General features: G+C 52.1%; 11 protein-coding genes and 1 non-coding gene across 12 annotated transcripts; 6 read left to right on the forward strand and 6 right to left on the reverse strand.

Moving 5' to 3' along the window:
* Positions 1–403: 403 nt before the first annotated feature.
* On the forward strand, positions 404–509 carry EI97DRAFT_t7. Its single transcript has one exon. It is a non-coding gene; the product is annotated as a tRNA-Lys (tRNA).
* Positions 510–2,560: 2,051 nt separating this feature from the next.
* EI97DRAFT_363724 (uncharacterized protein) lies at positions 2,561–5,785 on the reverse strand (the record flags this gene model as incomplete). Its single annotated transcript, XM_033794992.1, has 2 exons — positions 2,561–5,515; positions 5,642–5,785. Coding segments are annotated over 2 exons (3,099 nt in total), but the record flags the coding sequence as incomplete, so codon positions are not given.
* A 545-nt stretch (positions 5,786–6,330) lies between these two features.
* On the reverse strand, positions 6,331–8,678 carry EI97DRAFT_498022 (uncharacterized protein; the record flags this gene model as incomplete). Its single annotated transcript, XM_033802534.1, has 3 exons — positions 7,859–8,678; positions 7,400–7,800; positions 6,331–7,318 (listed from the first exon to the last, which is right to left on the reverse strand). Exons 1-3 carry the CDS (start codon positions 8,261–8,263, stop codon positions 6,331–6,333), a joined length of 1,794 nt encoding a protein of 597 aa, XP_033658966.1. The 5' UTR covers positions 8,264–8,678.
* On the forward strand, positions 8,423–9,583 carry EI97DRAFT_29145 (uncharacterized protein). The gene is made up of 2 exons (XM_033794451.1): positions 8,423–9,190; positions 9,244–9,583. The coding sequence occupies exons 1-2, from the start codon at positions 8,581–8,583 to the stop codon at positions 9,291–9,293; spliced, it is 660 nt and encodes a 219-aa protein (XP_033658967.1). The 5' UTR covers positions 8,423–8,580; the 3' UTR covers positions 9,294–9,583.
* Positions 9,413–11,410, forward strand: EI97DRAFT_29141 (uncharacterized protein). Its single transcript, XM_033794449.1, has 2 exons — positions 9,413–9,883; positions 9,936–11,410. The coding sequence occupies exons 1-2, from the start codon at positions 9,531–9,533 to the stop codon at positions 11,212–11,214; spliced, it is 1,632 nt and encodes a 543-aa protein (XP_033658968.1). The 5' UTR covers positions 9,413–9,530; the 3' UTR covers positions 11,215–11,410.
* Positions 11,411–11,795: 385 nt separating this feature from the next.
* EI97DRAFT_410265 (uncharacterized protein) lies at positions 11,796–14,343 on the reverse strand. Its single transcript, XM_033796701.1, has 4 exons — positions 13,714–14,343; positions 13,030–13,666; positions 12,079–12,976; positions 11,796–12,023 (listed from the first exon to the last, which is right to left on the reverse strand). The coding sequence occupies exons 1-4, from the start codon at positions 14,230–14,232 to the stop codon at positions 11,939–11,941; spliced, it is 2,139 nt and encodes a 712-aa protein (XP_033658969.1). The 5' UTR covers positions 14,233–14,343; the 3' UTR covers positions 11,796–11,938.
* Positions 14,344–15,508: 1,165 nt separating this feature from the next.
* On the forward strand, positions 15,509–16,068 carry EI97DRAFT_454627 (uncharacterized protein; the record flags this gene model as incomplete). Its single annotated transcript, XM_033800560.1, has 4 exons — positions 15,509–15,565; positions 15,620–15,757; positions 15,811–15,979; positions 16,034–16,068. The coding sequence occupies 4 exons, from the start codon at positions 15,509–15,511 to the stop codon at positions 16,066–16,068; spliced, it is 399 nt and encodes a 132-aa protein (XP_033658970.1).
* On the reverse strand, positions 15,809–17,376 carry EI97DRAFT_429462 (phosphoglycerate mutase-like protein). The gene is made up of 3 exons (XM_033797449.1): positions 17,014–17,376; positions 16,358–16,888; positions 15,809–16,276 (listed from the first exon to the last, which is right to left on the reverse strand). Exons 1-3 carry the CDS (start codon positions 17,190–17,192, stop codon positions 16,141–16,143), a joined length of 846 nt encoding a protein of 281 aa, XP_033658971.1. The 5' UTR covers positions 17,193–17,376; the 3' UTR covers positions 15,809–16,140.
* A 1,747-nt stretch (positions 17,377–19,123) lies between these two features.
* EI97DRAFT_29310 (uncharacterized protein) lies at positions 19,124–20,956 on the forward strand. The gene is made up of 4 exons (XM_033794466.1): positions 19,124–19,231; positions 19,286–19,510; positions 19,571–19,738; positions 19,793–20,956. The coding sequence occupies exons 2-4, from the start codon at positions 19,327–19,329 to the stop codon at positions 20,770–20,772; spliced, it is 1,332 nt and encodes a 443-aa protein (XP_033658972.1). The 5' UTR covers positions 19,124–19,231; positions 19,286–19,326; the 3' UTR covers positions 20,773–20,956.
* Positions 20,868–21,464, reverse strand: EI97DRAFT_454629 (uncharacterized protein; the record flags this gene model as incomplete). The annotated part of the gene is made up of 2 exons (XM_033800561.1): positions 20,868–21,119; positions 21,252–21,464. The coding sequence occupies 2 exons, from the start codon at positions 21,462–21,464 to the stop codon at positions 20,868–20,870; spliced, it is 465 nt and encodes a 154-aa protein (XP_033658973.1).
* A 769-nt stretch (positions 21,465–22,233) lies between these two features.
* EI97DRAFT_29208 (cytochrome c oxidase subunit I) lies at positions 22,234–23,622 on the reverse strand. The gene is made up of 2 exons (XM_033794456.1): positions 23,123–23,622; positions 22,234–23,069 (listed from the first exon to the last, which is right to left on the reverse strand). Exons 1-2 carry the CDS (start codon positions 23,518–23,520, stop codon positions 22,358–22,360), a joined length of 1,110 nt encoding a protein of 369 aa, XP_033658974.1. The 5' UTR covers positions 23,521–23,622; the 3' UTR covers positions 22,234–22,357.
* A 120-nt stretch (positions 23,623–23,742) lies between these two features.
* EI97DRAFT_29328 (WD40 repeat-like protein) lies at positions 23,743–26,019 on the forward strand. The gene is made up of 4 exons (XM_033794467.1): positions 23,743–23,940; positions 24,057–24,205; positions 24,258–25,799; positions 25,853–26,019. Exons 1-4 carry the CDS (start codon positions 23,934–23,936, stop codon positions 25,877–25,879), a joined length of 1,725 nt encoding a protein of 574 aa, XP_033658975.1. The 5' UTR covers positions 23,743–23,933; the 3' UTR covers positions 25,880–26,019.
* Positions 26,020–26,286: the final 267 nt, after the last annotated feature.

Below are 26,286 nucleotides of genomic sequence, written 5' to 3' on the forward strand. Positions count from 1 at the left end.
GGTACAAGGGGCATGGATGGTTAGTTGGATGTACGGAGTAGGAGGGGGCGGTATATTTTGTATCCAGGGGTTTGGGAGGGGGGAGCAAGTTGGGGAAGGCTATGGATTGAAGGAAATGAATGTGTGTGTACGGAGTATGCCTGATGTGCTGCGGAGTTTACGTGAATCTGGAGGCGCGAAAACATGCCCAGCAACCAATCATGCATATCTTTTTTCTCGCCTTTGATAATTTCCTCCGTCGCTTCCGCACATTCGTTTGATTGGTTGTTATCATCCTCCGCTTTTCCTTCCTGCCGCGGATTGCATACTGTGTATTTGCCGTGCACAAACAGTAGAAGCGACGTCCCAGTCCCACATCCTTACTTATAAGCAGTAAATATGCGCAAAATCAATAAGAGAAAAAGCCCGGTTGGCACAATTGGTTAGCGCGTGAGACTTTTAAGGAGTGGCTCAAACCCCTCTGGAGAATGGAGATCTCAAGGTTGGGAGTTCGAGCCTCCCATCGGGCGTTTTTTTGGTTTCTTTTTACTCTTTTTCTACTTTTTTTTCTAATTTTTTTCTAATTTTTTTTACTTTTTATGTTTTTGGGGTTAGATGGATGATGATGGGTGGATGGGTGGATGGGTAGGTAAGAAGGAAAAACGAGCTGGAATGATGACGTGGGTGAATGGGAGGGAGCGTTTTAGGGTGGTGGAAGCTCGAGGTTGAAGAAAAGAAAAGAAATCCACGCTTCACGAGTCCAACACATTACACACACCCTCCTCTAGCACACTATCGAGAAACCCGCCGTAAGTATATATAGATACTGCTGCTTTCTACATCCAACCGAACGCGCCCCCGCGCTTCCTGTGTAGTTAACATTACCTAGTCAGCGCAAGCATATTAGCCACTGCCTAATAATGCTCTACGTCGGGGTTTGATTTCGAACTTGTAATACCTCGATAAGAGGGCTACAAAGCTGATTTGCAAGGTCTGCTATATTGCTGACCCCTGCTAGCTAGTTAAATTAGATGTAGAAAATACTAGTATGGAGGAAGTGCAGGGCAGTGTTCAGTCGGATCGGATGTGAACAGAGGCGGTAGATGGCGCGCACGTATTCAATCGAGATGTGATGCTTCCCCCTATCGATGCCGTGGTAGTAGTAGTTCTAAGACCCGGTAAGTGCGAGAATTAACGATGTGGTTATCGCAGCACAAGGATAGATATATCTCGAACTCTGATCTAAGCGCCTGGGTACTACGGAGGTGCACAGGACCGAGGCTTATCTACAATTAATCTGTGCAAATAAATCCTTTAGCACTATCCGTGCCGATTGGGAAGGCTAGGGAAATAGCTAGGCTTAAGGATCTATCCAACGTTATGTTCTCTCAATCGGCAGAAAAAGTTAAGAAAGAAAGCTAGAGGCAGTTATCCGTCTATCAATTAACGATTACCTAGCATGCGAGACATAAAGCGTGTTAAATCCTCTAGAGAGGAAAGCCTAATTATATATAGTAGCCAAGACATCGTAGATATTTATATTTTTTTAGGCCGTTGAGAAGCTACATTTTTCGTTTAGAAGCTATTTACTACATGTACGCTACGTATGTACTTCTCTCGCTTCCTGCTTGTCACTCTTTTTCTACGCTACTATCTATGCTCAACGGTCCCCTACATAACGCATAATATAGAGGTCTGCTGAGTGGAAGACAGGCGAAAGGAACATGTAAACCAGCCTTTTTAGCTGCTTAGACCACGCATTTCGATTTCAAGTTACCGTGTAGAAGTAGGCTTGTATTTTGGAGACGATCGACGACGCGACGGAGACCTTCTAAGCCCTCCTTGCGCTGTGTCTCTATAAATAGTCAAGCGTATGAAACAGTTAGTCCACAAAGATAGAATCCGAGACCCAAATCATACTATGCAGCCAACTTGAATCTGAAAAGCACGCAAGGTTACATTGCTCACTACACCTGAAAAGAAGAAACCAGTATGAATGAGCAGGCCGCATTGACCCTGCCCTACCGCTCTCACTGTCCCTAAGACAAACCATAGACGCGGAAGATGCTAGAGATGCTAGAGATCTAGAAACAAATCGCCACCAATGGGTATCGTGCTATGCAGGTGCCCGTAAACGCCGCAAAACCAAAACACCCTGGTCCGAGACCCAGATATTCAAACACTGGCCCCGAAAGTCTTCCTCCGCCTATGCGACCACCCCAAAACCGCCATACATAACCTCACTGAACCCCTCCAACCCCTCATCTATATTCCCCCACATGTCCTCGCCGATAGGAGAGAGGTTCGGAAACTCAAAGTTTTCAATATCATTTGCGAACCGCTCCGGCGTGTACCTGCTTGGTGTCCACTTCAGAGGCGACTCTTCCCTAGAGAGCAGAACTGGCGACCTATATTTCCGGTTCACCATATCAGGCACTTCCAGAAGCGGGGCGTTCTTCGTGGGAGGAGCGTTTGGCACGGACTTCATAGTCTGAATGGGAGCCAGTTTGGCGCCTTCCAGATTCCAGGCTAGATCGAGGATCTCATCTATCTTGGGCTGTCGAAGCCTCGATTTCATGCTCTGCTGGAACTCGCGCGACTTGGCCAGCATATCCCTCAGATTGAGACTGAACATTTCGGCGTTCTCGCGGCGGCGGAGCCAATGGTTTTCATTCTCCAGGGCGGAGACAAGAGTGGCAAAGGACGTGGCATCGCTAATCTTGGATTTCGGTGCTGTCTCTCGCTTCTTAGGCTCGGCCAGCTCTCCCATTTCTTCTTCTGACATCCCTTCATGTTGTTTGTTCTTTGCAGCGTAATACTCCCATTCTCTCCGCTCCTCTTTCAGGCGTCTCAACTCTTCAAGATCCTTCTTGACTTCTGCCTCGAATTTGGCATATTGCTTCCTCTGCTTCTCCAGCTCCTCATCGGCTTGGGCAAGTTCGAGTACTTTGGCGGCTGCTTCACGCGTCTTCGCTTTCAAATGTTCAATTTCGAGATCCTTTATCTCAATCAGCTCGTCCTTCTCCCTGATCTGGACCAATGCGTTCCTATGTTCTGCCAGAATCTGCTGGATCTTTTCTTCGGCTTCCGCGCGATCCATCTTCGTTGCTTGCAGCTCCTTTGACTTCAGGACCCATGGGGCCGGCCCGCGCTCAATTTCGATGTTGTTCCTCAGAATCGAGCCGTACTCGTTCCACGAATTAATCAGCGGCGTAAAGCTAGAAAGGTTGCCCAGTTCGCTGTCTGCGAGCAACATCTCCTTCTGCTTATTGAAGATCGGGGCAACATCAGAGGCCAACATAGAAGGCGAATCTTTCTCTGGATTGGGCTTCGTGGATTCACCAACTTGTATAGCGAAACGGTGCGCTGCCTCGGCGGCACGCGCAATCTTCTCTTGGTTCGCCATGATATCTTCTAGGCCGAGCGGGAAGTCCGGATATAGAGAATCCGCTCGTAATGCCTGCAGGGTACGGAGTAACTTGTCGACAGCAAGGATATTCTGTGTAGCCTCGTTGGATGGCTTTCGAATGGTCTCCATAATGGTCTGAAGCAGGTCTCCCGGTTCATCTTGCTGGATGCCAAACGTTTCAACGCTTAAGGCGAGTGTGTCTAAACTAGCTTTGATGAGTTCAAAGCTGGACTTCATAGCCGAGATTCTGAACATGATCTCATCCTCAGGACGGGCAGGCACGACCTCCTGGTATTTCCGCACGACCGTGGCAAGAATTTCGCCGACACGGCGGATGGTTGCTGACGTGTCTTTGTAATTGAGCTCGTCCGTGCTGATGGAGTCGAGACAGCGTTCCACAGTGCGTTCCACTGGAGCCAGCTCTTCGAAGGCGAAAGCGAAGAAATTGAATTGGTCAATGGATGAGGTTGAGACAGACGAGGAGAGTATCGCACTCCTCAGCCCCAGGATCGTGAGCTGATGTACGATGTCGTAACGGAACATGTCCTGTGTAAACCGGTCAACATCATCAGGGCTACCTAGTCGCATGCCCGCTGACATCAGAAGGCTGCTTGTCAGGTTCGACTTGAAGTCGATCCGCTTGACGCAGAAATAGGACCGCAGTGAACTGTTCTGGTAGACATCGGGTGAATCAGCAAGGTAGTGCCTCACGACGGAAAGCTCCTCTTGCGCCTCCTGAGCCGCCAGTTTCTGAAGTTCCGATGTGATGATTTTACCCGTGGATGTAAGATTGGCATTGTGTAACCGGCGGTTCAACTCCATAACTTCGTTGAATCGAGCATTAACATCCTTTGCTTGTTCTTCGGTCATCATCTTGGAAGACTCAGCGTCGGACATTCGGGCTTGCATATCGGCGACGAAATCGCGGAATTTCGTGATCAGCGTCTCCTGCTCCGCAATGGTGGCGTCCTGTTCTTCTTGAATCCGCATCCGTTCCGCCAGTTCTGCCTCTTTCTCGTCCAACTCAGCACGAAGGTCGTTTGCCTGCTCCATCTGATGCTCCGCAATCTCATCGTTCAGCTCCTTCAAGGCTTCAAGGTCTCGTATGACCTGATCTCGCTCGGCAAGTTGTTCCGCCTGTTGCTGGGTCTTATAGGAAAGCTCCTCGACCATCTCACCCCAGGAATTGTCAGTGTCGACCTGTGCACGAAGTTGATCAATAGCCTCCTCCTGCTCACTTGCTAGGGCCTCGAGCCTTGTCTTCTCCTCGCGCAACTTCTCTACTTCAGCCACATCCGCCTCCAGCTCCCGGATTTGTTGTTTGAATTCCGCTTCCTTCTCCTCTGTGATCTCCTTAAGTCGTATGAGAGCGTCCTTGAAACGCTCATTCTCTCTTTGTAGCTTGAAATAGCCGGCAGCTTCTTTAGCCTCGTCCGACATGTCCTCAGTCACAAGGCTCGCCTCTGATTGCAAGATGTCTAGCTCAAGCGTCTTCTCCTCTAGTCGATCCCGCAATATCTGAAGCTCTGCCTCGGCCTGTTCCGCTCGCTCTTCGGCCATTTCCTTGTCCAGCGTCGCCAACTCGAGGATACTTTCATGCTCTTGTTCTGCGCGGCTCAAACGATCCACCTCGGACTCGGTGCGCTTCATGGCAGCCTTCAATTCCATATTCTCTTGATGAAACGCCTGGCATTTTGACTGCAGTTTCTGTACCAGGCCCTCAAATCGGGCCTTGTCTCCTTGTATCCGATCCAACTCCTTAAGTTGTTCTTTAGCTTCCGTATATTGTTTTTCGAGGTGCCGAAGCTTCGTCTCAAGAGTGTCAATCGTTGCCGCATCTTTGGAATTGGCAAGGGATTGTCGAGACGACTTTACAGTGGCGGTTGAGTTTGCGGAGGACGGTGAGGGCCTGTGTGCGGAGATAGAGGGCCTGGAAAGGCGGTTTGTGGGAGGCGCAGATGATGCAGTAGAAATGCTGGACTTCCTTATGGGTGAACGGGCGGAAGGTTGAGCAGGCGAAATTACAGTTGAGAGGCGATTTGTAGCAGCCGCAGCTCTCGGCGCGGCCCTCGTGGGTCCGGAAACGCTTGTAGGACGCGAGGCCGGTCTGGGGGGTTTAGCAATCGACTTCCTGGGACTGGCTGCTCTGGGTATCGAAGGTGGCGGCGGTTCGGAGATGATGGCTGCAATGCCCGAAGGTTTGACAAATAGACCGTGATCGGGGTCACAAGTGAAGTATCGCACTCCTTTGACGGATCCGTCATTCTTGCCGGTCGCGGTGGGGAGCTCCAGTCCGCAAAAGGTTCCCGATGCAACGTGTATGTCGCCTATATAACGGATGATGGCTCGTCGACCATCGTTTGTCTCGATGGTCTGGCCAACCTTGAAGTCGGCCATGGTTGGAGAAGCCGCAAGGAAACAGCTATCGGATATGGAGGAGGAAGGTGGTAGCGGGGACTCGAGATTGGGGGGCCAACGCGGTTGACGCGTTCGAAAACAGCACAGCGGACACGGCGGGAAATTCTTGCAAAGAGCTCAGATTGTTAAGCAGAGCAACAGGACTTCGGCAATTGCAAGGTGGGAAGAGAATCCAACGTAGATTGAGGGCGCAATGGAAATGGGTAGAGGAAGTAGTGGAAGTAGTGGAAGCCACGGGGGATCATGGGTTGAAAGTGGTCTGGTCTGGAGCTTGAGGCTAGGGGCCCGTGCGTATTTGATGTTCCACTTCCGTCCTAGCAGATATTCTGAGCTTCTCTTCTCCATGACCCTTTCAAAATCACTTACCAGGAAAGGTTGTCGGATAAATTTGATCCTCAGAAGAATGTGGATCGTTCGTCTCCCGAGATCAAGCCTTTCCTGGGCCGAGCACTTCACACACGAAGAGCACAAGCTGAGGCAAAGTTTCAGTAGCATCTATAGAAGCTCCGTTCAAAGATCTATTTCTAGGCAAGGCTCATAATCCGCTCGAAGTCCTTTACAAGCCGGTCGAGTTCCAGGGCCACGTTGTTATACACTGCAGGCCGGAGTCTAGCGTCCGACAGGTCTGTGCAATCGACCACAAAATCGGCTTCGAGGCATTTTCGGACCATATGGCGGTATCTGACTCCAAAGATGGTGTCTACACCGTTGACAAGCCTGCGTGGGGCGACAGCATTATGAGGGTCACCCGGCTGTCGTAAGTCTTTCAATGGCTTGCGATGTGCGAGTTCCAGAAGTGCATGGCCAAGATTGGCGAGTGGCTTGTTCCGGACACCTAAGAGCGTCTGGAGCTCCTGTGATGGAGTGATGATAGTTTCTGCGGTAAGAAGGCCATGCCGCTTATTGTTTGGTAGCCGTTTAGTTACGTGAAGAGTACTGTGATCGAATGACGAACCAAGGCAAGATACGTCGTTCAGGGACCACTCTTCTGGAAGCCAGGGTGTAAGACTGTACTTCAGAAGACCCATGGTAACCTCGTAACCGGTCTTCAACTGTTGTACGACTGTCATTTGACTCAGATAATAGGTTACTGAGTGACTGTCTCTTGCTACGTTCAGTGATATCTCGTCTGATGCGCATGTAGGTCCACTATGATCGAAAATGGCGTGCTGATATCCAGCGGCTGTGCCCAGATACCCCCTTGCTGTTCCTATGTAGCCACGACAGCATTTAAAGTTATTGAGCAGGCGGGAGAAATTGACAGCGCAGAGATGGCAGCACATGCTGGGGAGGCCATCTAGGCTATGTTTAGGGCCCAAGGCCAAACTTTGGGATATAGGTCGCACAGTCGTGGTTGAACTGTTTTGTGAGTTCGCTAGGCGACTTCTCCCAACTTGATCACCATTATGGGTAGTGAGGGAACCAGTGCGAGCGGTGTTAGATGACATTGCGGTCGACAATTTCACCCGCTTTTGCGGTTGTGCTCCACTTTCCGTCAAGGCTGGTGATATGCTTCTACATGTAACCATACTTGCCTCTCAGAAGTCCTGGGCCTGTAAGCATACGTGCAACAAATTGAAAATAGAAACATACGTCTGGAGCTCCTGGGAAGACAGGGAAGACTTAGGCGGGGTACGCAGCCGACATGAAATTGCGACATCCATGTGAACAACATCATTCAAGTCCAGTTGGGCATTGAACCACAGGGCCGCATTATGACTGCTGTGTGTTGTGTCCAAACACGTCCAGGCTTTTTCCAGATCTATTCCTAATTGTCTCGAAGCTTCGTTGATAGCAGTGACTGATGAAGGGAGGGGCAGAGCTTGTTTGGATTTGGTGTCGTGGTCTTGTTTTCGACTGTTGCCGTTCGCGGATAGTAAATGGCACAGCTCGCCGACCCAAGTCCGTAGTTCATCCAGCCGCTTCTTGTAAACCGACTCATGCAAGGTAATGTCCAAAGCCTCTTTCGAAGACTTCTTGCTGCGTTGTGCCTCCTTGGGCTTGAGTAAGAGCGTGTCTATTTCTCAAGGGGCACAAGGGGTGTCTACTCACTGCCGTGCCCTCAGTTGCCAAAGTCTCGACAATGACCAGTGAACGTTTAACTTCGTCAAGGATCTTGGTAATCTCTTCGAAGACCTCAGTGAAAATGGCTGCTGAGTCTATTCCCAGTGACTGATGGATATGCGCGGCGATATTCACTTGCTGCTCTGCGGTCAGGGTAGCCTCTTGCATCAATTGCCACGGATCATTTTCCTGAAGGACCGGCGCGAGAAAATGCCGGAAGCTATCGCGAAGCCTGGCCTGGATGCAACGGAATTGAAGCCAGAGCCGAGACGCGATGCGATGACGGTGGCGAAGAGTGCGTAGACAGTCGTTAAGCTTACGGTAGGCAGCTGCTGCCGTTACGAGGATAGGGACGACGCCGACGGCGAGACCCACCGCTTCGATACCGCTCATTTTCAGACAAGGGCATCAAGAGGTAAGTTCGCAGATTTCAGGTTTATGGAAAGATGATACAGCTGTTGAAATGTGAAGAGATTCTTGGACAGGTTAGAGATGGATGTGGGGATCTAGGCTCAAGCCGCGTGTTGGCGCAGCTCAGCTCCCAGCTGCTTGAAGACGCGCTGCGCCTCCACGCCTGCGCTGCACCGCTGATACAGCCTGGGCGACAAGGGCGCCGGCAGACCAGTGGACACCGGTTGCGCCTTCATATGAAAGAAGATCTCCTCAACGTTGATTCATAGCGAAATTCACCAGAGAAAGCTTCACTTACAATGGGGGACGGGGACCGTGATGAAAAGCCGGCTTCGCCAACGTCAGGAGAGGGTGTCTCCGGACCCGCTCCGCCGGATGTGTCGAAACCTGACAAGCAGCCGCATGATGCCTCTATGGAAAGGCAATTCGCGAGCCCCAATATCCTATGTGGTGCTACGAATGGGGATAATTCAGATGCAGGAACCGCGCGGACGGGAATCGAACCGGAGCTCACTGAGGTACAGCGGAAGGAGGGAGTCGTCCAACAACCAGAATTTGAAGAATTTCAACAAGAGCAAGGCATTATCAAAACATTATATGAGGCGAGTTCTCAGAATTTCAGAGCGCTTCTCAAACTTGCGAAGGCCTCCCGTTCTCCACGAGCTAGCAAGGGAATCGACCCGGAAATAACAGTAAAGAATCCAGGCAGCATGGAGTTATCAAGCTCTTCTAATTTGGCGGAACTGTCGCAGATAGAGAGCTTGCAAAGAGACTTTATACGTTTCAATGTCTGGGGCGAAGAGTTCGACGTAGCTGGTGGCAAGTTGGATGAAGAGCTTCAGTACGCTGAAGAATTGAAGGAAGACCTCATTGTCGTTCTACTGCATCTCTGCGATGCACTATACCACGGCAAGTAAAGCTGAAAAATCTTTCTGCCCACGACGATGACTGACTGAGACTAGGTCGTTCTTATTTCACAACAAGACCTGACATGGCAGGAGGAACTGAGTAACTGAGTACAGTACGACTACTCGAGATCGCCCAATTATACATCGAAGAAGATGTCTATTTAGGCATAGACGGGACCTCCTTTTCCAGCACAATCGATGAGATATCAATCGCCATAGAAGGGCTTGGGGATTTGAGCTTCTGCTTGGAAGAACCAGCCGTGGATTTGTTCGCCGTCCAGGAGACCTCAAGGGCGCCATCCGAAGTAACAGCTGCAGAGTCGCATCGGGTGTACGAGGAAATGATTCGTCATCGCTTCCCCAAAGCTGACCCCCTTGCCATAACTCAACATGCAAGGATGAACTGCTTCAGGTTCATCACACTCCAGAGCCTGAGGCGAAAAGCGGAAGAAGAAGCTCCGAGGAGCGTACTGGATGCAATAGAGTCTTCACCACGGACAGTTACGCAAACTATGTTCCACGACTCCGGACTCGGAAAGTCCGACCGACATGAAGGCTCAAGTTTTGCGAAAGGAGATGAAGTGACATACACGAAATTTTTGCCTAAGTTCCCTGAGGCGGGCGCCTTGGGTGAGCATTTCGACTGCAGCGTTTGCTTCCGCAAAGTGCAAATTCCAAACGAGAATGCTTGGACGTGGGTCATTATCTATCCAGGCCCTGAGTCTGATCTCGCTAACGAGTTGCAGTACGCATGTCATAGAAGACTTATTACCATACGCATGTATCTTCCCTGATTGTCGTAAATCCACGCAGCCTTTCCGCAACCGGAACCTGTGGGAAATCCATCTTCTGCAACGTTCCCACAGAACGAACATGTGGTCACCAGATATGACATGCAAGTTATGTAACAAGATTGTAAGCGGTGGTTACAGACCCCACATCGCGCACGCAGAGAGCCATCTTATAGAGATCGCTCTCTGTATTTTACCTACGGATGGCGACCCTGATCCAAAAAAATTTGAACAAGCCGGAGCATATCTGCCCGAATACAAGGTTCGCGGATCGTCCTACGCATACGAAAGGGAACTACCATCAGTGTCTTCCGATCCGTCACAAGGCAATGCCGATTCTTCCAAGAGCGCTGCGCTGGAGAAAGCTTTTCCACATGTACAACATGGAGTTTCCAATACGCGTGTAGCAACCGGCCAGCGTAACTTTGAGTCAAGGGAGAAGGTTGCACGACTAGTGTCAGATGAGTGGGCAGCGAGCGATAGCGATTCAGTACCTTATGGCAGAATCAGAAAACGTCAGTCAGCATCAGTTTCGCACCTTAAAGCAGCTAGACGTAGTCCCAGTCCCAGCATTCACAGACGTGGGACCGATCGATCACAAAAATACGAGAGGCCGAAGTCTGGGCCCTTTCTGTGCCCTTTAACTCTCTATGGCTGCCAGCCAAGTTTCTTTTCGAAAAATGAGTGGAAACGGCATGTCGCCACTCAACATATCAACCTAGGCTTCTGGCGCTGTGACCTCTGCCCAAAGACTATCTACACCGGCCAGTCTTCTTGGAACGACTTCAACCGCAAAGACTTGTTCCTGCAGCATCTTCGTCGCATGCACGCGCGTGCTCCCAGGGATTCACCGGGCAAGGCTGTCGTCCCAGCGACTGAGGAGAATTGGAACGACCATGTAAAACGCTGTTATCAGGAGCTGCGTACTTACCCAACTCAGGCCTCTTGTCCGTTCTGTGATCGTAGCTTCACCGGACCGGATTGCTGGGGAGAGCGCATGGAACATGTGAGCCGGCACATGGAGCAGCACGCTACACTGAGTACCTCAGCTCTCGATCCGAAACAGTGGAGAAGCGATCCAGAGCTGGAAAAATACCTCCTCAGAGAGGGTATCATCTCCCAAGGTGAAGATGGAGATTTGCGATTGGGCGACGGTCGTCCGCTGCGGTCGGGAGTAGCTCACGGAGATGGCGCTGAGAAAGGCACCGAAGGCGATCCAGATGACCAAGAATAGCATTACTCGCTTATGTAATTTGGAAGAGAGCAAGAACTTCGGGATAGGGTTTCCGAAAGTAATCGTAGCCTCATGCGAGTACTGCGGTAAGAAGAGTTCCCCCTAGCTTGAACGTGATGTGGAAGTTCAATAGTTGGTGAACTCGAGTCGTCTTTGTCACTAACGCGGCGAAATTCTAAATATGTACGTTATGATAAAGATGGTTTCTGAATGTTATTGATAAGTTGTTGATTATGCGGGCATTAGGACTGTAGGCTCCGCGTGTTTAAGGAAACTCCTTTACACAAGGACCCGGACGTCCTTCCGGCAAAAGTTTTGATGCAAATCGACTGAACGAATGCAGATCACGGGAGTCTCTCTATGATCTCCTTCAAGCGACCTGCCGAGTATGCTAAGCTATTTGAGACTATCACAGTCAGAAATTGTGTGATATCGCCGCCAAATACAAAGTATGTTGTCCTTCCCTACCGTGGGCCATGCTGGTCGAGAACATCGGGCCGGCTTCCTTGTCGCATGTCAGATAGGAGATGGGGAACAGTCACTGTGCCAACATCAATCACAGAAGTGGTTGGAAAATGTATCCACATTCCCATTTGTCGATGTCCGGGTTCGCCTTTCGATGCAATGCGGGACCTCTAATATTCCGCTCTAGCGTCATACATATAACCGTAATAGGCGACTCTTACACAACCAACTTCAGAACCCACTACGAACCAGTGAGCTGCTAGGCTTGGGCAGACTCCAATTCCCTAATACGTTCCTCAATATCCGGCACAGCACGCAAACGCATTTCGAGATCTTCCTTCTCGCTAATCACGCTGTTAGCCTTCGTTCAATCCTAGCAACAAGCGCAGTTCCACTTACTCCTCAAGTTCCAAGCGCTTCTCAGCATCCAGCTTCGTAAAGACAAAGTTGCCTTGCCCGTCGAACTGCAAAATCTTCTCATGGTACTTCCACAAACTCCTGCGGTGGCTCACCGTCATAAGGGTGATGCCGAGCCGTTTTGCTTCATCGTACATTACGCGCTCAATCTCCAGCGTTACGCTGGACGTGCATTCATCCAAAATGGCGTACTTCGGTGCATGGTAGAACAACCGCGCCATGGCGACACGTTGTTGGAGGCCGCCGGAGAGTACATCGGTCCATTCCTGTTCGGCGTCCCATCCACCTTGCCGGTCGACGATAGATTCGATCTCAACAATCGAGAGGATGTTGTAGAGGTCGGCGTCGGTAACGCCTTTGTCCCTCATTTCCCTTACACCGTCTGGGTATATGATCTGCTGCCTCAATGTACCCCTCGAAAGATAGGGTCGCTGCGGTATGTAGAAGATGTCTTCGAACGGGGGCTTGCGCACTGTGCCACCATACACCGGCCACAGCCCTCCCAATATTCGGAAGAGTGATGACTTGCCGCACCCGTTGGGCCCAACAATCAGCAGGTGCTCTCCAGGCTTCACCGTGAAACTCAGTTTCCGTACAAGAACGTCGCCATTAGGTGATACGATGGGAACGTCCACAAATTCGATGTCATCACCCTCGGTAACGGTGCCTCTGCCACGTAGCACAGCAGCGTTCTCTTCCGTATCGGCGGATGACACAAGCTTCTTCTCAAAGTGGCCTGCTTGTATGTCGTCAATGACATCGAGCAGAGTCGAGACCCGTGATGTGTAGCCAGCGAGCTCGGTGATCTCCTTGTAGGAGAACATTACGCGGCCGAAGGCGTCCGAGGACATTAGCAGCATACGACGATTGGTAACGAAGCCTTGTGCAATGATGTCAGTTGAGTCCAAATACCCGCAACCTGTGTAAGCTCACTTTCTGTTCGATCGCCCATGCTCTTCGCCTCCACACCAGGGACTTTGAAGAACACAGGAACGCTGCAGAGCAGCAACCCGAGAGCGCCCCAGAAGTACTTGATGACGAAGTCCTCCATGACACCATGGTAAAAGCGTCTTCTCAATATCCTGTTCACATGCTTGATGAGCGTGAAATACCCCTTGTCTAGAGTATCTTTCTCCGCTTCATGTCCATGATACAGCGCAACCTCTTCGCTGTAGTCTATGAGCCTCGAGTGTTGGAATCTGAACTCACCCTCTAATCTGGCTTCGTCGGCGACGTATTTCCCGAAAGGAGGTGTCAGGGCGCGCATGACGCTGGCCGATAGCTGCACAATAAGACCCATGAAGAAGAGTCCCTCTCCTCCTACACTTCTGGATAATGAATAGTTGTATATGGCCATGTCGAGGACGGGCTTTGCAATGTTGGAGTATAGCTCTGCCAAACTGTTCGAAAACTTGGCCACATCAACCGTGATGAGTTGGTCAGCATTCTTGATCCGATCGTCGAGAGCCGAGAGCGTATAGAAGGTCATTTGCGAAAGATACTTGTTGTGGATGTAGTTTGTAAGGCGTGTCCGATATTGTAAAGAGAGCTTGCACTGATGGTACGAGAGCTTGTTCCGTTAGTTTCGCGTGATCGCCTCGAAATACTCTGGCTCACCATGGAGTTTGTGAAAGTCGCCGGAATAGCGACGAGCATCCACCACACAAGTCCAGTGAGAAAATCCTTCCCTTTGCCTCTCACGAGGCTGCTCACCAGCCTACCATCCAGCTCTGCCACGTATAAACTTATCATAGTCCGGAGCACCAGGAACACGCTGTGGCTGATCAACAGCCGCAACTCCTTGCTCCTCCACCCTGGTATGACAATCTTGAGCAAACGTATCAGGTTTTTGAAGAACTCCCGATTCAATTCCACCTTCTTGCGGCCAGTTGCCTCTCCTTCCCCCACACCCGTTCCGCTTTTGCTCCGCAGCTCGGCCTGCCGCTGAGCTGCAGCTTTCTGTTCGGCGACGGCATTTCGAATGCGATTGATGAGGGCGACGAAGAGGGTCAGATACACGGCCCGCGATATGCGCGTCCGGTTCGCGAGGTATCGGTTCGTGAGATCGTTGACGATGGCTTTGATCGTATGGCCGGATGGGCGATTTGCCGAAGAGACCTTCGACACCGCGGCCATAATTATCGGAGGGGATTCATTCGTGGACTGCTGACAGTGGTAGGCCAGCAGTTAGTAGCATGGAGCATGGCTTTGGGTGAAGCGTGGATGTTGACGAAACCTGGACGCCGTCCCGCGCATGTGATGGATGCCTCGGTTGAAGTAGGAGCAGGCCAGGTTCCTGCTTCCCCACATACCGCTAGCCCTTTCAGGATAAGCTCGAAGATCCAAATTCAACCTCAATCGTCACATTCTCTCATCACACATTTCCAAGGCTGTCTAGATAGATCGTTGTTCCTACATTGAGCTCATTGCATTACTCCCTATTACTGTGAAGATATGACCTTCCTGTGCATCACTGTTCCAGCTCACCAGTCTGACATCGCGTCATGCCGCTGCAGACTCATCTACGGCAATCAAAAGGTTGACTGCAAGTAGTATCACAACCGATGTGGCTCCTCCACCATACCGAGACTTTGGTCGCTGGCAACACGCGGATGAAAAACTGCCTTGGGCCGGGATATGGATCTTAGAAGCAATATTAATATATGTATGCTGATATGGCATTGAATGTCTAGATCGATATGGAGACAAAAATAGCCCGGGCTGACTTCGCAGAGGTACCTTTGATCCAGAGAAGCTCGCCTCGATGCTAATGCAGCAGACGTTTGGCTTTTGTCGACTCCAGTCTAACTGCTACGATTGGGTCGACCGAAGTCGCTAAATGCCCGGAGCTCCTGAATGCCTCTTCCATCTTGCTAGTTAGCCGCGGAGGCGACATCGTACCATTTTATTACAGCTGTTGCTGCGCGACCCACGCAATCTATTATGACAGTTCGGCTGCTTCGGGCGGCTTGTAGATAGATCACTTCCCACGAGGCCACCAAGGATGCATGGAGCCGCATGCCGGGTCGCCTTCGATACCTACTCCCGTCTAGCAGTGCCGTCGAGTCCGGCAGCTTGGCCATTTCAAGTCAACATTGCTGCTCGGCTATCGAGTGACATTGCTTAGTGGTAATCAATCCTGGTGCGAATCCAGCTACCCTTGCCTGGATACGAGCCGGTCCACGTCGAGAGCACTATATCACGCTTCCGGGCAGTAGGTGAGATGCACACAAGCCCGTATTGATACCGAGTCCAAGGAATCGATATGATCTGTGCAGCATGTAGCATCAATTGGTGTGCCGTAGGTGTGTAGCTATAAGAGAAGGGATATAGCCAACTGTAATTCTTACTTTGTTTCCACATCACTTCAAGTTCACTTCCCTACCAGCCAAGAGGCACCATACCTATCACCATGAAACTGTGCGCATCTGTCGCCATACTATCCGCTTTGGCGGCACTCTCTCTGGCGGTAAGCTCTGATGAATTCACATATGCAGTCTCCTGGCTAACAGTAAACCACCAGTCAACCCGTCTAGAGGAGCGTCAACGTGACAAAACATACACCATTACCTGCATCGGTCCCCGGTGCACCGAATACCCTGCAACATCTACAAAACTTCCAACGTCAATCCCCAAAACAAGCTCGAAGCCGCCGACCAAGGTATGCTACCTCCAACTGCTCATCCGGACTATGTACTGAACCCTTCAACTTAGACAAGCACCCGGCCACTACCACCTACAAAAACGCAAACCGAGGAGGTTGGCCCAAGCAGTACGAGGTGCCCCGTGCCGCTGTACTACCAATGCGGAGGGTACTATGACGGCAAGCCATGGACCGGGTGCACAAAGTGTGTCTCGGGCGCGAAATGTGTTTGGCAAAATGGTACGTTGGAACTCGAGATTGATATCTAGTGATCCCTGAGCTGACGGATGGCAGAATGGTATTATCAATGCGTGGCCGACGAGGACTAATCGGGTGCCAAAGGTTCAAGTCTACGGTCTTGCGTAATGGAGGTAGCATATCGGACGTAATGCATTCATGGCTCATGAGTTCTTCTTTTGCGCATCTTCTTTCTCCTTTCGTAGTTCCTCCTTCTCTCCCTGCTCTTTTTCTACGACATCGACGACGAAAGCGCCTCCTAATAGAATCGCCGGTTCTTCGATGTTGTGATGTTCGTAACTGTAAACGGGCTTTAGCACATCAACGGGCTTAAGCTTGCGTGACCCTTTTCCATGACGAACGCAAGGAAACGACACGTACCTCAACGTCCCCACACCCCCGGCCTCGAGTATTAAACTGGGATTCCTCTCCAACTCCATGCCCACCCACCTCGCCGCAAACGCCCTCAAAAGATGCCCATGCGCCACAATCAACACATCATTCGGTCCCGTTCCATCCCTCCTCTTCCACCCGGCCTCGTTGCCAAACTTGCCTCGATGCCACTTCTCCCGGATCTCCCGAATCAGCTCATCCACCCGCTCCGTCACGTCCGCGGGGGACTCGCCGCCTTCGCACCCGTCGCGCCAGATGTCCCAGTCGTGGGCGTGCGGTATGCCGCGTCTGGCGCGGGATTCGCGGATCTCGGCGGAGCGCAGACCCTCGTAGTGGCCGTAGTCCCATTCGCGGACGAGGGGCGTGACTTGGATGTGGGCGGTTGTGCGGACGCAGGCGGTGTTGTCTAGGAGGGGCACGGAGGGTTCGGAGGCGGGTGTGCGCCAGGGGTACTGGTCGGCGCAGCCTAGATTGAGGAGTTCGAGGGTGCGTTGGGCGCGGTGGCGGGGGGAGACGTAGCTGCGAGGGGGGTTAGCGTGTGTGTTCTGATAGATGTGCATATATTGGCTTCTGGTGAGCGCTCATTGCTACTTGCGTTTTTGCGTAGAGCTTCGTGGTAAGTTGTAGACGGAAGAAGGTCCTACATATGCGCCAGGTTTCCGGGGACGATCAATCTGTCATCGCCGACGAGCGCTTTGCCGGTCGCAATGATGCGCTTCTCGCCGTTCGCGGTTAGGGGAAGCTCGGTGGTACCGGTATGGCGTCCATTCAGGGACCATTCGGTTTCTCCGTGACGGATGATGAAGACGCGGGGATCAGGCATAGCGGGTGAGTGGGGGAGTTTGAGGATTCAGGGCGTCAGAGGAACCGATATAGCAGACAGGAGATGTAGTGGGTATGATGAAGGGAAGAGAGCAGAGAAATGACAAACAGCGGATAGACAGAAGAACTGTTGCGATGTTGAGTAGGAAATATTGATTGTTGATGTCGTCGTTATTTATGACGTCCGGAGGGGTACCTGAATTTAAGCTCGACCCCCTGGACTTTAAGCTTTGTGCCCCACCATGACTTTCTTGCATAGATGAACACTGTCATTCTCAGTAAAGCTTACGAAGAACAGACTGTGGTGTGGTGTATCCTATCAAGGAAGGGCATCCCTTGCTCCGAGCAACTAGAAGCAAAGGTATTCCTGGCTTCAAGCCAGTAGCTATCAGTCGCAAAGGTTAAGCGTGGAGTGCTTATAATCGATCGCTGCATCAATAAAGCCTTTTTTCATTCTAAGCTTCCTTGAATATACAGTAAGAGGAGAAGTTCTCACTGATACCAAACGGAGCTTCAGCACCACTTTTGCTGCAGTGGGATGTGCATCTCACGCCCGCTTCCAACCAGTCGTGCACGCTGACATGCGAGTGTCCGTGGAATATGTAGACGTTAGCGAGCCAGACAGTTAAGTGCTGTAGGTAAAAAACGCAACATCGGGAAAGTCGCCCTCGACCGTCGCACTCGTCTAGTCGCTCTATAACCTCACTCCGCGGTCAAGAAGTCACGCCGTCAACCGGCTGAATAGACTGTTCCTTCGGTTCAGACTTGGTGATCTCGAACTTTGAAGTAGGATCGCGGTTCCACGCATCCGAGGCCGTAGCAGCGGGAGGAACCTGGTGACCGTAACTGTGATACATAGATGCCTCTCCTAACGGCGGAGTCCATGTGCCTGGATCGGACGGATGCTGGAAGTCCGCTTTGGCAATGGAACACGCTGACCACAGGATCACACTGTCGGAGTACTGTGTATACCGTGACTGATCTGCCAGGGGTCGGAAATTGCTGATCACTTCTACGAAGTGCCCCTCTCTGCATCACCATCTGCTGGAGCTCCAACTCTTAGAGGCACATGCTGTTTGCATCTCAAGGTGGTCAATAACCCTGCACAGGGTGGCAGTTTGTCAGAGAGTTCTGCTTGGTGTTTCTTCATCAATATATCCATAGTCATGGGTATTACTCCATGATGTGACTGCGTACCCGCTACGTAATGGCAGGGTTTCAGGTACCCCCGGCACCGAGCGGATGGGTACAGCTCAGTGGTACCAGATGAGTACCAGATGATGCTCAGGCATGGACCGGGAACATTCGTGATCGTGATTCGATCTAGAAATCTACGTTAGGCCGTGGACATTGAAGAACATTGTCTTAGGTATAGCAAGGTATTTGGTTCCCACTGTGAGGTTGATATACTTGTTCATTTTGGGTCAGAGAAAACCACATACATGTGTCGGTCCAAGCTATCGGTTTAAGGGAATGACGTGTGAAGCCAAGCACTTCAAAGCGATATCTGAGAAGACTCCCAAGATATCCTCATCTTCGAAGCACACAACAGGGCTAGATCCCCAATTACCCATTTTTCCAATGCCACTGAGTGGGATGACGGATCGGTTACTTCTGTGGCTACCCGTATAGGCGGACGGATGACTAATCGATTCGTCCATCTAACGACATCGTCCACAGCAGGAGCTTCGAACTCAGCCTCCCTCTTCTCGGACGCTACACCTGCAGAAACTGCGCGCTCCCGCCCCAGTCCGCTGCAATACCTCTCTCTTCTACTGGGCATTTAGGTGGTAGACCTTGTCCAGGACTCGAGGATGGCAGCTGTTGAGGACCGCTGCAGCTACACAGGTGGTGTACAGCAACTGGAATCGCGGGATTGATATTGCCATTGTTGCTCCAAGGCAACGGTGTCTGGCGCTGATTCGTCTCTGCGCTTGGGTTAATTGCATTATGCATGTTGGAGAGGACAAAAGAGTTCCTCAAACCCTAGGTCCACTCGAGGGGTGATGGGAGCGTGCAGGGATTTGTTGAGCTGATCGTGTAGGTTCATAAGGTCATTTGCACTGCAAGCCTGCCTACAAAGATCACTTCCAGGACTTTGCCCTAAGCTCGCAGGAAGTCGCTGCCACTGCACAATGGCCGGGGATACCTTCATTCCACCGTTTCCTCCTTCTCCAGCCCCTCCGCACATCCTATCCGCAAACCAAACATCCTGTATTAATACGGCTCAATCCTCACCTGTGACCCCGCCGAATAACGCGCCTTCATCCTCTGACGGTAGACTAATATCGAAGAAGAAACGCTCAAAGAGCCGCAATGGTCCGTTGTCTATCCCACCTCTGCTCGATATGCTCGGACTACCTTGCTCAAGACTTACAGGCTGCACAACATGCAAGTCAAAGCGACTCAAATGCGACGAGTCCAAACCGAGGTGTCAACAATGTGCGAGGCGCCATGTCGTGTGCGGCGGATATATGAAGGACTTCAAATGGCGGGCGTTTGAGGAGAGTAAATTCACTGGCAAATCCGCAAGCGGGACGAGGAAGGGTTCGTTGTTGCGTACTACATCGCAACGCTACACTTTGTAACAGTCTGTTCTAGGTACATCTACTCGTATCCTGTCTGCCAGTCGTAGCCGACACACGCTCAGTGACTTTCAGCCGTCCCTAGGAAGCCCTCCTCTGGCCTATAGCACTTTCCTCAAGTCACTTCCAGTCAATAGCACGAGTTTCACTCCATCGCCCTCGCTTTCGCCGTTTTCCTTCTCGGCTGATTTGTCCTCCTCCTCGTTTGATCCTCGCTCACTGCCGGCGATTGAGACGTATAGCCTCCAATCGGGCCCGGATTTTCCTGCGCCATCCCCTTTTGCGCCTGTTGATACCTATCTCTCCACGTCTATCGGCAGTTCCGTCTCTGGCTGTGAGACATTGAGCGAAGGTGCCAGTTTTGTTGAACGCACAGCTGCTTCTAGCTCATCGTCCGATCAGTCTTCCCGGCTTCTGGATCTCCTTCTACCTGAGACGGATCTCTCTGTGCCGCCTGACGAATATACCGCTTTTCACCAGCAACATCCCGAGTTGCTCTATGACCATTTTGTGTTCAACCCTCCCTCTAACGGTCTACACGAGGAGGAGATTATACAAGACGCCCCGCGCACTCTAAACTCTATCTCGGCTGCCAGAACTGAAATCCAATGCCACTCCGCACTTTGTCGTTCTGTTGCCGGATCAATTGGGAACCAACCACCGCAAACGAGACAACTTCCATTCATACCGGACTCCCCGGAAGCATTGATCAGATTTTCCAACAGAGACACATGCGAGATCCTCTCGGTCAAGGATGGTCCAACTGAGAACCCATGGCTAACTCATGTATATCCTCTGGCACACGATTGTCCAGCACTGTACCACGCTATGGCATCCATGACGTTTCCCCGCCAGGCAAGGGACTGCTACGCCATGCACATTCAAGACATGGTACTGCAAGACTTATTTGATGAGCACCGCACATTACAAAGTCCGAGCCACCTTCTCATTCACTCTACGACTTCCTTCCCGTCATCATTCTCGTTACCCCCCTAACTAATTACCTCTAAATACCCACGCCTTCCTCCTTTCCCTCCCTCACCCTCCCTATCCCCTTCACCTCCCACGCGCGTGCTTCCACCTCCCCTTACCTACCCCCTAAAACACAAAAAACTGAAAAACCTTCCCTGCACCTTGGCTATCCCAGGATACCTCAGCCTCAACACGCCGTCGCCGAAATTCCGGCACACGCCGTTCCTGTAAAACAGACAGGTGATGCCCGGATCGGGGCCGATGGATAGGGCCTTGCCGTCGAGGCGGGTGCAGGATGAGTCAGAGGAGCCGAGGCAGAAGGTTTGGTGGGTGCAGGGGGGTGAGAAGTTGGGGTTCCTGCAGATGTAGATCTAGAAAGGGGAAGGGGGGTGTTAGTTGTTGGTGGGTTGGTGGGTGAGGGATAGAGTAGGTTGGGGAGAAAAAGTGGGAGGGGAAGGGGGAAAAAAGAGAATAGTGGAGGGAGGAGATGGGGGAATACGTACGCCGGCGCGATCGCACACTCCTTGGTCCTTGTCGTCTAGGGTTGGAGTTGGAGGATAGACTGCTGGGCCGGGTGGAGAGGGAACTGCCGCTTCGGTGGCTTGCAACTCTGGATCGGGTGCTGGGGCCGGAACACCAGAGACGATGGTTGCGAGGAGAGTGAGAAGGGTGGTGAGGAGGATGCTGAGGATATGAGCGGGATGTGTGGACTGCATGATGATTGCTTTGCTGGATGGGTAGGGCGCTATTGAGTGGATTGAAATATAGACGAGGGATTTGGTAAGTATTGTGACGATGAACCGATATGGAGCGAGTTGAAAAGGTGTGATAAGATATAGTGTTGTATTAAAGGAAGATTTGACGGTGCAAGCAGGTCTTGATAGCTCAGTGTCGTTGCGCCGTTCGGACACTAAAGGCTGGTGTCGAAGATAGTCGAAGGCTGGACGAAACTCAAGGATGCGATGCCTGGCCCCATCTCACCTCGCCCTCTTTTTATACTTTGGCGCTGGATCCAGTTGAAACAGTGCTAGCCACCTTGCCCTTCGTCAAGTCCACTCGGAGCCGTGTGTATCTCGCCGTTGACATGGCAGCGGTCGTTGTGATGGTGACGGGAGCTTCTTAGCTGCCGTCTAGATCATGCGAGTCTTGCCATACAAATCGGTACATTCGTGTTGCGTGACTAGCAATAAAGGTGCAAGGGAGCATATGGCCAAGGTAGACCTAGGTCAAAAGGCTTCGTACTTCGATGTCGAAAGTAACTATCAAGGACATGTGACGATGTCCTGTGAACGGACGCACGATTGTACCATACTCCAGGTAATAGAGAAGCGTTACACGGTTGCTGGGTCGTCGCACAATTAGCTTACACCCGTCGGACTCCTCAGAGTAGGACAGCCTCCCTTACATATCCAAATCAACCGGCTGGTAATCAAACAAACAACCTTGAAACTCCAGCCAAGGTAATGGTATCTCCGCGTATTCGTAAACAAAACAATAGTCTACCTAGGAGAGAGAAGCGCCACAAAGTCATAATGCTGCGCCAGATAATGCGTGGAAAGACAAGGGAATCGTACAGGCTCCTTCCAACGACACAATCACCCACATCCAATCATGAAGTCGGCTTTTCAGGTGCATCCGGCCTATCTGGCTCGTAGGTTGTCTCTCCCAGCATATTCGCAGGCGAGGATGTCGTCGCCGGTGCAGGAGGCGCAGGGGCCGCGGCCCTACTCGCGGCTGCATGCAATCTCTGATCCAAGGCTTTGAGTGCTAGCGCTCTCCTCCTCTCAGCCTCTGCGCGCGTCGCGCCTCCCTTTCCACCTCGTCCGTTCGGGTTCATGATGCTTGGCAGCCCGCCCTCAGCACGGGCGCTGGCCTGCTCGTTACCGGCGTCAATGTCTTCGGCTGAAAATGGCGTGCACACTCCCAACGCTACAAGTGCATTGTAGACTTGGTCCGCCACTTGCCCGATGGGGGTCTGAATGGGCTCAGGAAAGAAGTGGGCAAAAGCGAAGGTGTCGGAGGCATCGCCCTTGATGACGGAACCATCGCCCGTAGCAGCCGAGGTCATGGAAGGGCTGATGCGATAGAAGCGCAGGTATACCCAGGCGGTGAAGAAGCCAAACCAGGCCAGGAACATTGCTGTCTCAGTACCCAGAAGGATGCCAGATATGGTGTTCGTGAGTAGGAAGATTGCGGGGAAATGCTTGACGCGCATCCGAATAATGCCTTTGGCGATGGCAACGGTGTGCTCGGGAACAAGTTGTTTGAAAGAGACGAGGAAGCCGGCTTGTATGGCGATTCCGCCGGAGATGGTCGTGTTTCTTCCGTGAAGGTCAGCATGTGCAGTCAAGTCCATTCCGAGAGAGAAACTTACAGAGCGGCCACATTTCGAGTGAGGAGGTATCCAAGGACGTAGAGCAGGAAGCTGAGGATATTAGGGATCATTGCGACGAACAGGATGAACTTTGTGAATTCGTTCGAGCCCCATGCCCGCTCCAGATAGCGCCCGCCGTAGAAGATGGTGAGCCCCGTTATGATCAAGCCAAGCAAGTTCTCCTCGACCGCGGTCGCTGTCAACAGCACCCACGGGTATACAACGGACTGGCCGGGAACGATCGTGAGGTAGGGCACGCCATCGCCCACGCTCGTTATGGGCTTCTCTGCCTTCTCGACCCAGGATTCCTCTGGACGCAAAATGGCGTTGAGGACGGTGAAGCTGATGATGGAGGCTAGCAAACTGCGGGTCAACGGTGGGAGGTTTATCCGGGCCATGGCTACAGGTTTGGTGAGTGAGGCGCGGGAGCGGGCAGAACTGAAGGGTGGAATAATGGACCTGCAGCTTTGGTGGTTTGTCTCTAGCCCTACAGGGCAAGGGAGGTCCACAGGTGTTGGCGGTGCAGGTGCTTTCTGTTGAACAACGTGAGCTAACCGAATTGAGCTAGGCTCCAAGCAAGCACCTAGCAAGTCGAAGCGGCGATGATGGGAACGTTTACCCTTGAACCTCACGTCGAACCTCACCTGGAAACCTCGTCCCAACGTAACCCACGCAACGTTTTGACGACCTTTTACATTCTTTCCTGGCGTATCGGCTACTTCCGGACCTTTATCCAAGTTGCGCGCCGCTTCTTTGGACGTCTGCCGCTGCCTCTAGATTCCGCGGCGCGCTTCTGCCGTCGCAATGCACCATGCCCGGTGAGCCACTCTCCTCGAATGTGGTCAACTACCTCGTCTGGAGATATCTACAAGAAGCTGGTGGGCTCCCCTGTCCTGACCTTCAATTCTGTTGGCACTTTCCTAATGCAGCACAGGTTACGGCAACGCTGCGCTGCAGCTTTCGCGCTGTTGGAACCGCGAGCCGGATGCGCTGCCCTTCGCCAGGAATGTCGCCCACCACACACTCATAAGAATTCTGCAGGACGGCTTAGAATTCGATAGGCTTCAGGCAGAGGTCCAAAAAGTATGCAAAGCGCCGCGCTATGCTGCTGATGCACGTTTATTGACTTGGACAGACTCAACCACGGTACAATTTTGGAGCTGATCACGGCCGGCCCTTTTCCGTTCGGAATGGCGATCTCCTCACTTTGGACGAAGGGATACCCGCATATCAACTTGCCGAGGACGCGAATGACAGCATCCCGGATGCACCACCCAAGAAGGGAGCGAAAAAGAAAAAGGCGGCTAAGGTTAATGGCGTGGTTCCACCCGTCGACGTCCAGACCAATGGCGACGCCATGGACCTGGACCATCCTGGACACACGAACGTCACCAATAGCGTGCGGGCCGAGTCTGAGATGGTTCCTTCGGATGCAGAGTCGCCTTCCGTTGCAGACCTGCCAATATCAACACTGAGCATTGGCCAGAGCACTGAGATACAGACAGAGGTGCCTAAGGACCTGGTGCCCAACACCACCTTCGCCTGCTCTGTAAAGGAAAGTGACAAACAAGTGACGCTGACTACGTGGGGAACGCCGGCGGCACCATACCTGCTGGCCGCTGGCAATTCGATTTTGAGGGCGTATCTCTTGCGTGGGAGCCTTGACATGCCTCCGATGAAACTAGACTACAATCTCCCATTGGGAAAATTTTCCATCACAGCCGCTTGCTTTGATTCCAAGGGGTTGCTTACGGTTTCGGCAAGGCAGGAGAGTAGAGATGAGACGGGGGAGATTCTCAAGACAGATCGGCTATTCAGAGTCGGGGACGAACCAGAGGACTGCTACCTCCTCTCATCAACTGCGGGATTGGTGACGGCGCTGCGCTGGAATGAACAAAGGCAACTACTTTTGGCCATATCCAGCGACGGTCAGAGAGGATCCATCAAAATATGGAGAGCACGTGAGGAGGTTGCGGAAGGTCAACCTCCAGATTGGACTGCTTTTACAGACAAAAATATCTTCGCCGCTGTCTGGGTTAGCGATTCGTCTTTTGTTGTCTGCGGCGAAGGCATCTTCGCTATTTACGATGTCACGGATGCGCTAACGTGTCGACGGAATCTTGAAACATCCATCAACTGGGACGTTGTCAAGGCCGATCCGGATTCCGGCATCATTGTCGCATTGGGAGTGGAGGACCGCAAGAGTTTCTTGGGTATTGTGCTTCCCAGCGGATCCGGAGCGCTTCAGACGCAGGAATACCCGGACGAGTACTTTGAAGATTTGGATATCCAGACTCGAGCGAGGCTTGGCTCCGTTAACGGCTTTTCCAGTCCAGACGAAGGAGTGGCAGCGTCTCCGGTGCTGCTAGCGACATGCGCCACGTCGGGAGTGGTCCGTATATGGGACGCCAGGCAGCCCTTCCGCTTTTTGAACGGGCTATCCACCGCCGACTTCACCATGGCGCGCAGTATCGCCTTCTCGCCCAACGGAAGGCTATTGGCAGCGGCAGGACCCTATTCAGTCACCGTATGGGATTTGGAGAAAGGAGGGGAGCCCGTGGCCACTTGGCGCACGGAGAAGGTTAGCAGACAAGACTGGGATCCGAGTGTGGACGGGGAGTTCAGTCTAGGTTGGCATCCGAACAGCTCCAAGCTGTCCATTGCGCTCGGAAACCAGGTACGTGGTATCATCACCATAGAGGCTGGACGCATGTTGACATTATACTGCAGGTTGCCGTCATGGATGTCGAGATGTAGTTCACTTCGCCAGGGACCCAGGGAGGTCCTCGGAGGCAAACGAAGCGCCTGTTTCCATTTCCATTTCGCCGGCCGGGCAGCGCGCCTCCCCACCGCACAAAGGATGGATGTGGTGGAGGGCCGCGGAGGAGGTCGTGGAGGGCGTGGAGAAGGACCCCGCAGAAATGGAGTCGTCCCAATCGTCCCTTTGCTCGCGTGGTTCGCGGGTGCGGGGCAGGGGATGGGAAATGTGGAGGGGCGCTTGTCCCGATTGGGCCGAGGCAGAAAGCCAAAAGAGACATGCCGCCCTGGAGAATACATCGCCACCCCATCGACACGGCGCGACTGGCTCGACTGGCTCGACTGGCTCGACTGGCTGGAATGGCGCAGTGGATACGGTTATATGACACTCGGCAGTTTGACGGCAG

This window comes from Westerdykella ornata (genome assembly GCF_010094085.1).
Source record: "Westerdykella ornata strain CBS 379.55 unplaced genomic scaffold EI97scaffold_1, whole genome shotgun sequence".
Taxonomy (NCBI): Eukaryota; Fungi; Ascomycota; class Dothideomycetes; order Pleosporales; family Sporormiaceae; genus Westerdykella; species Westerdykella ornata.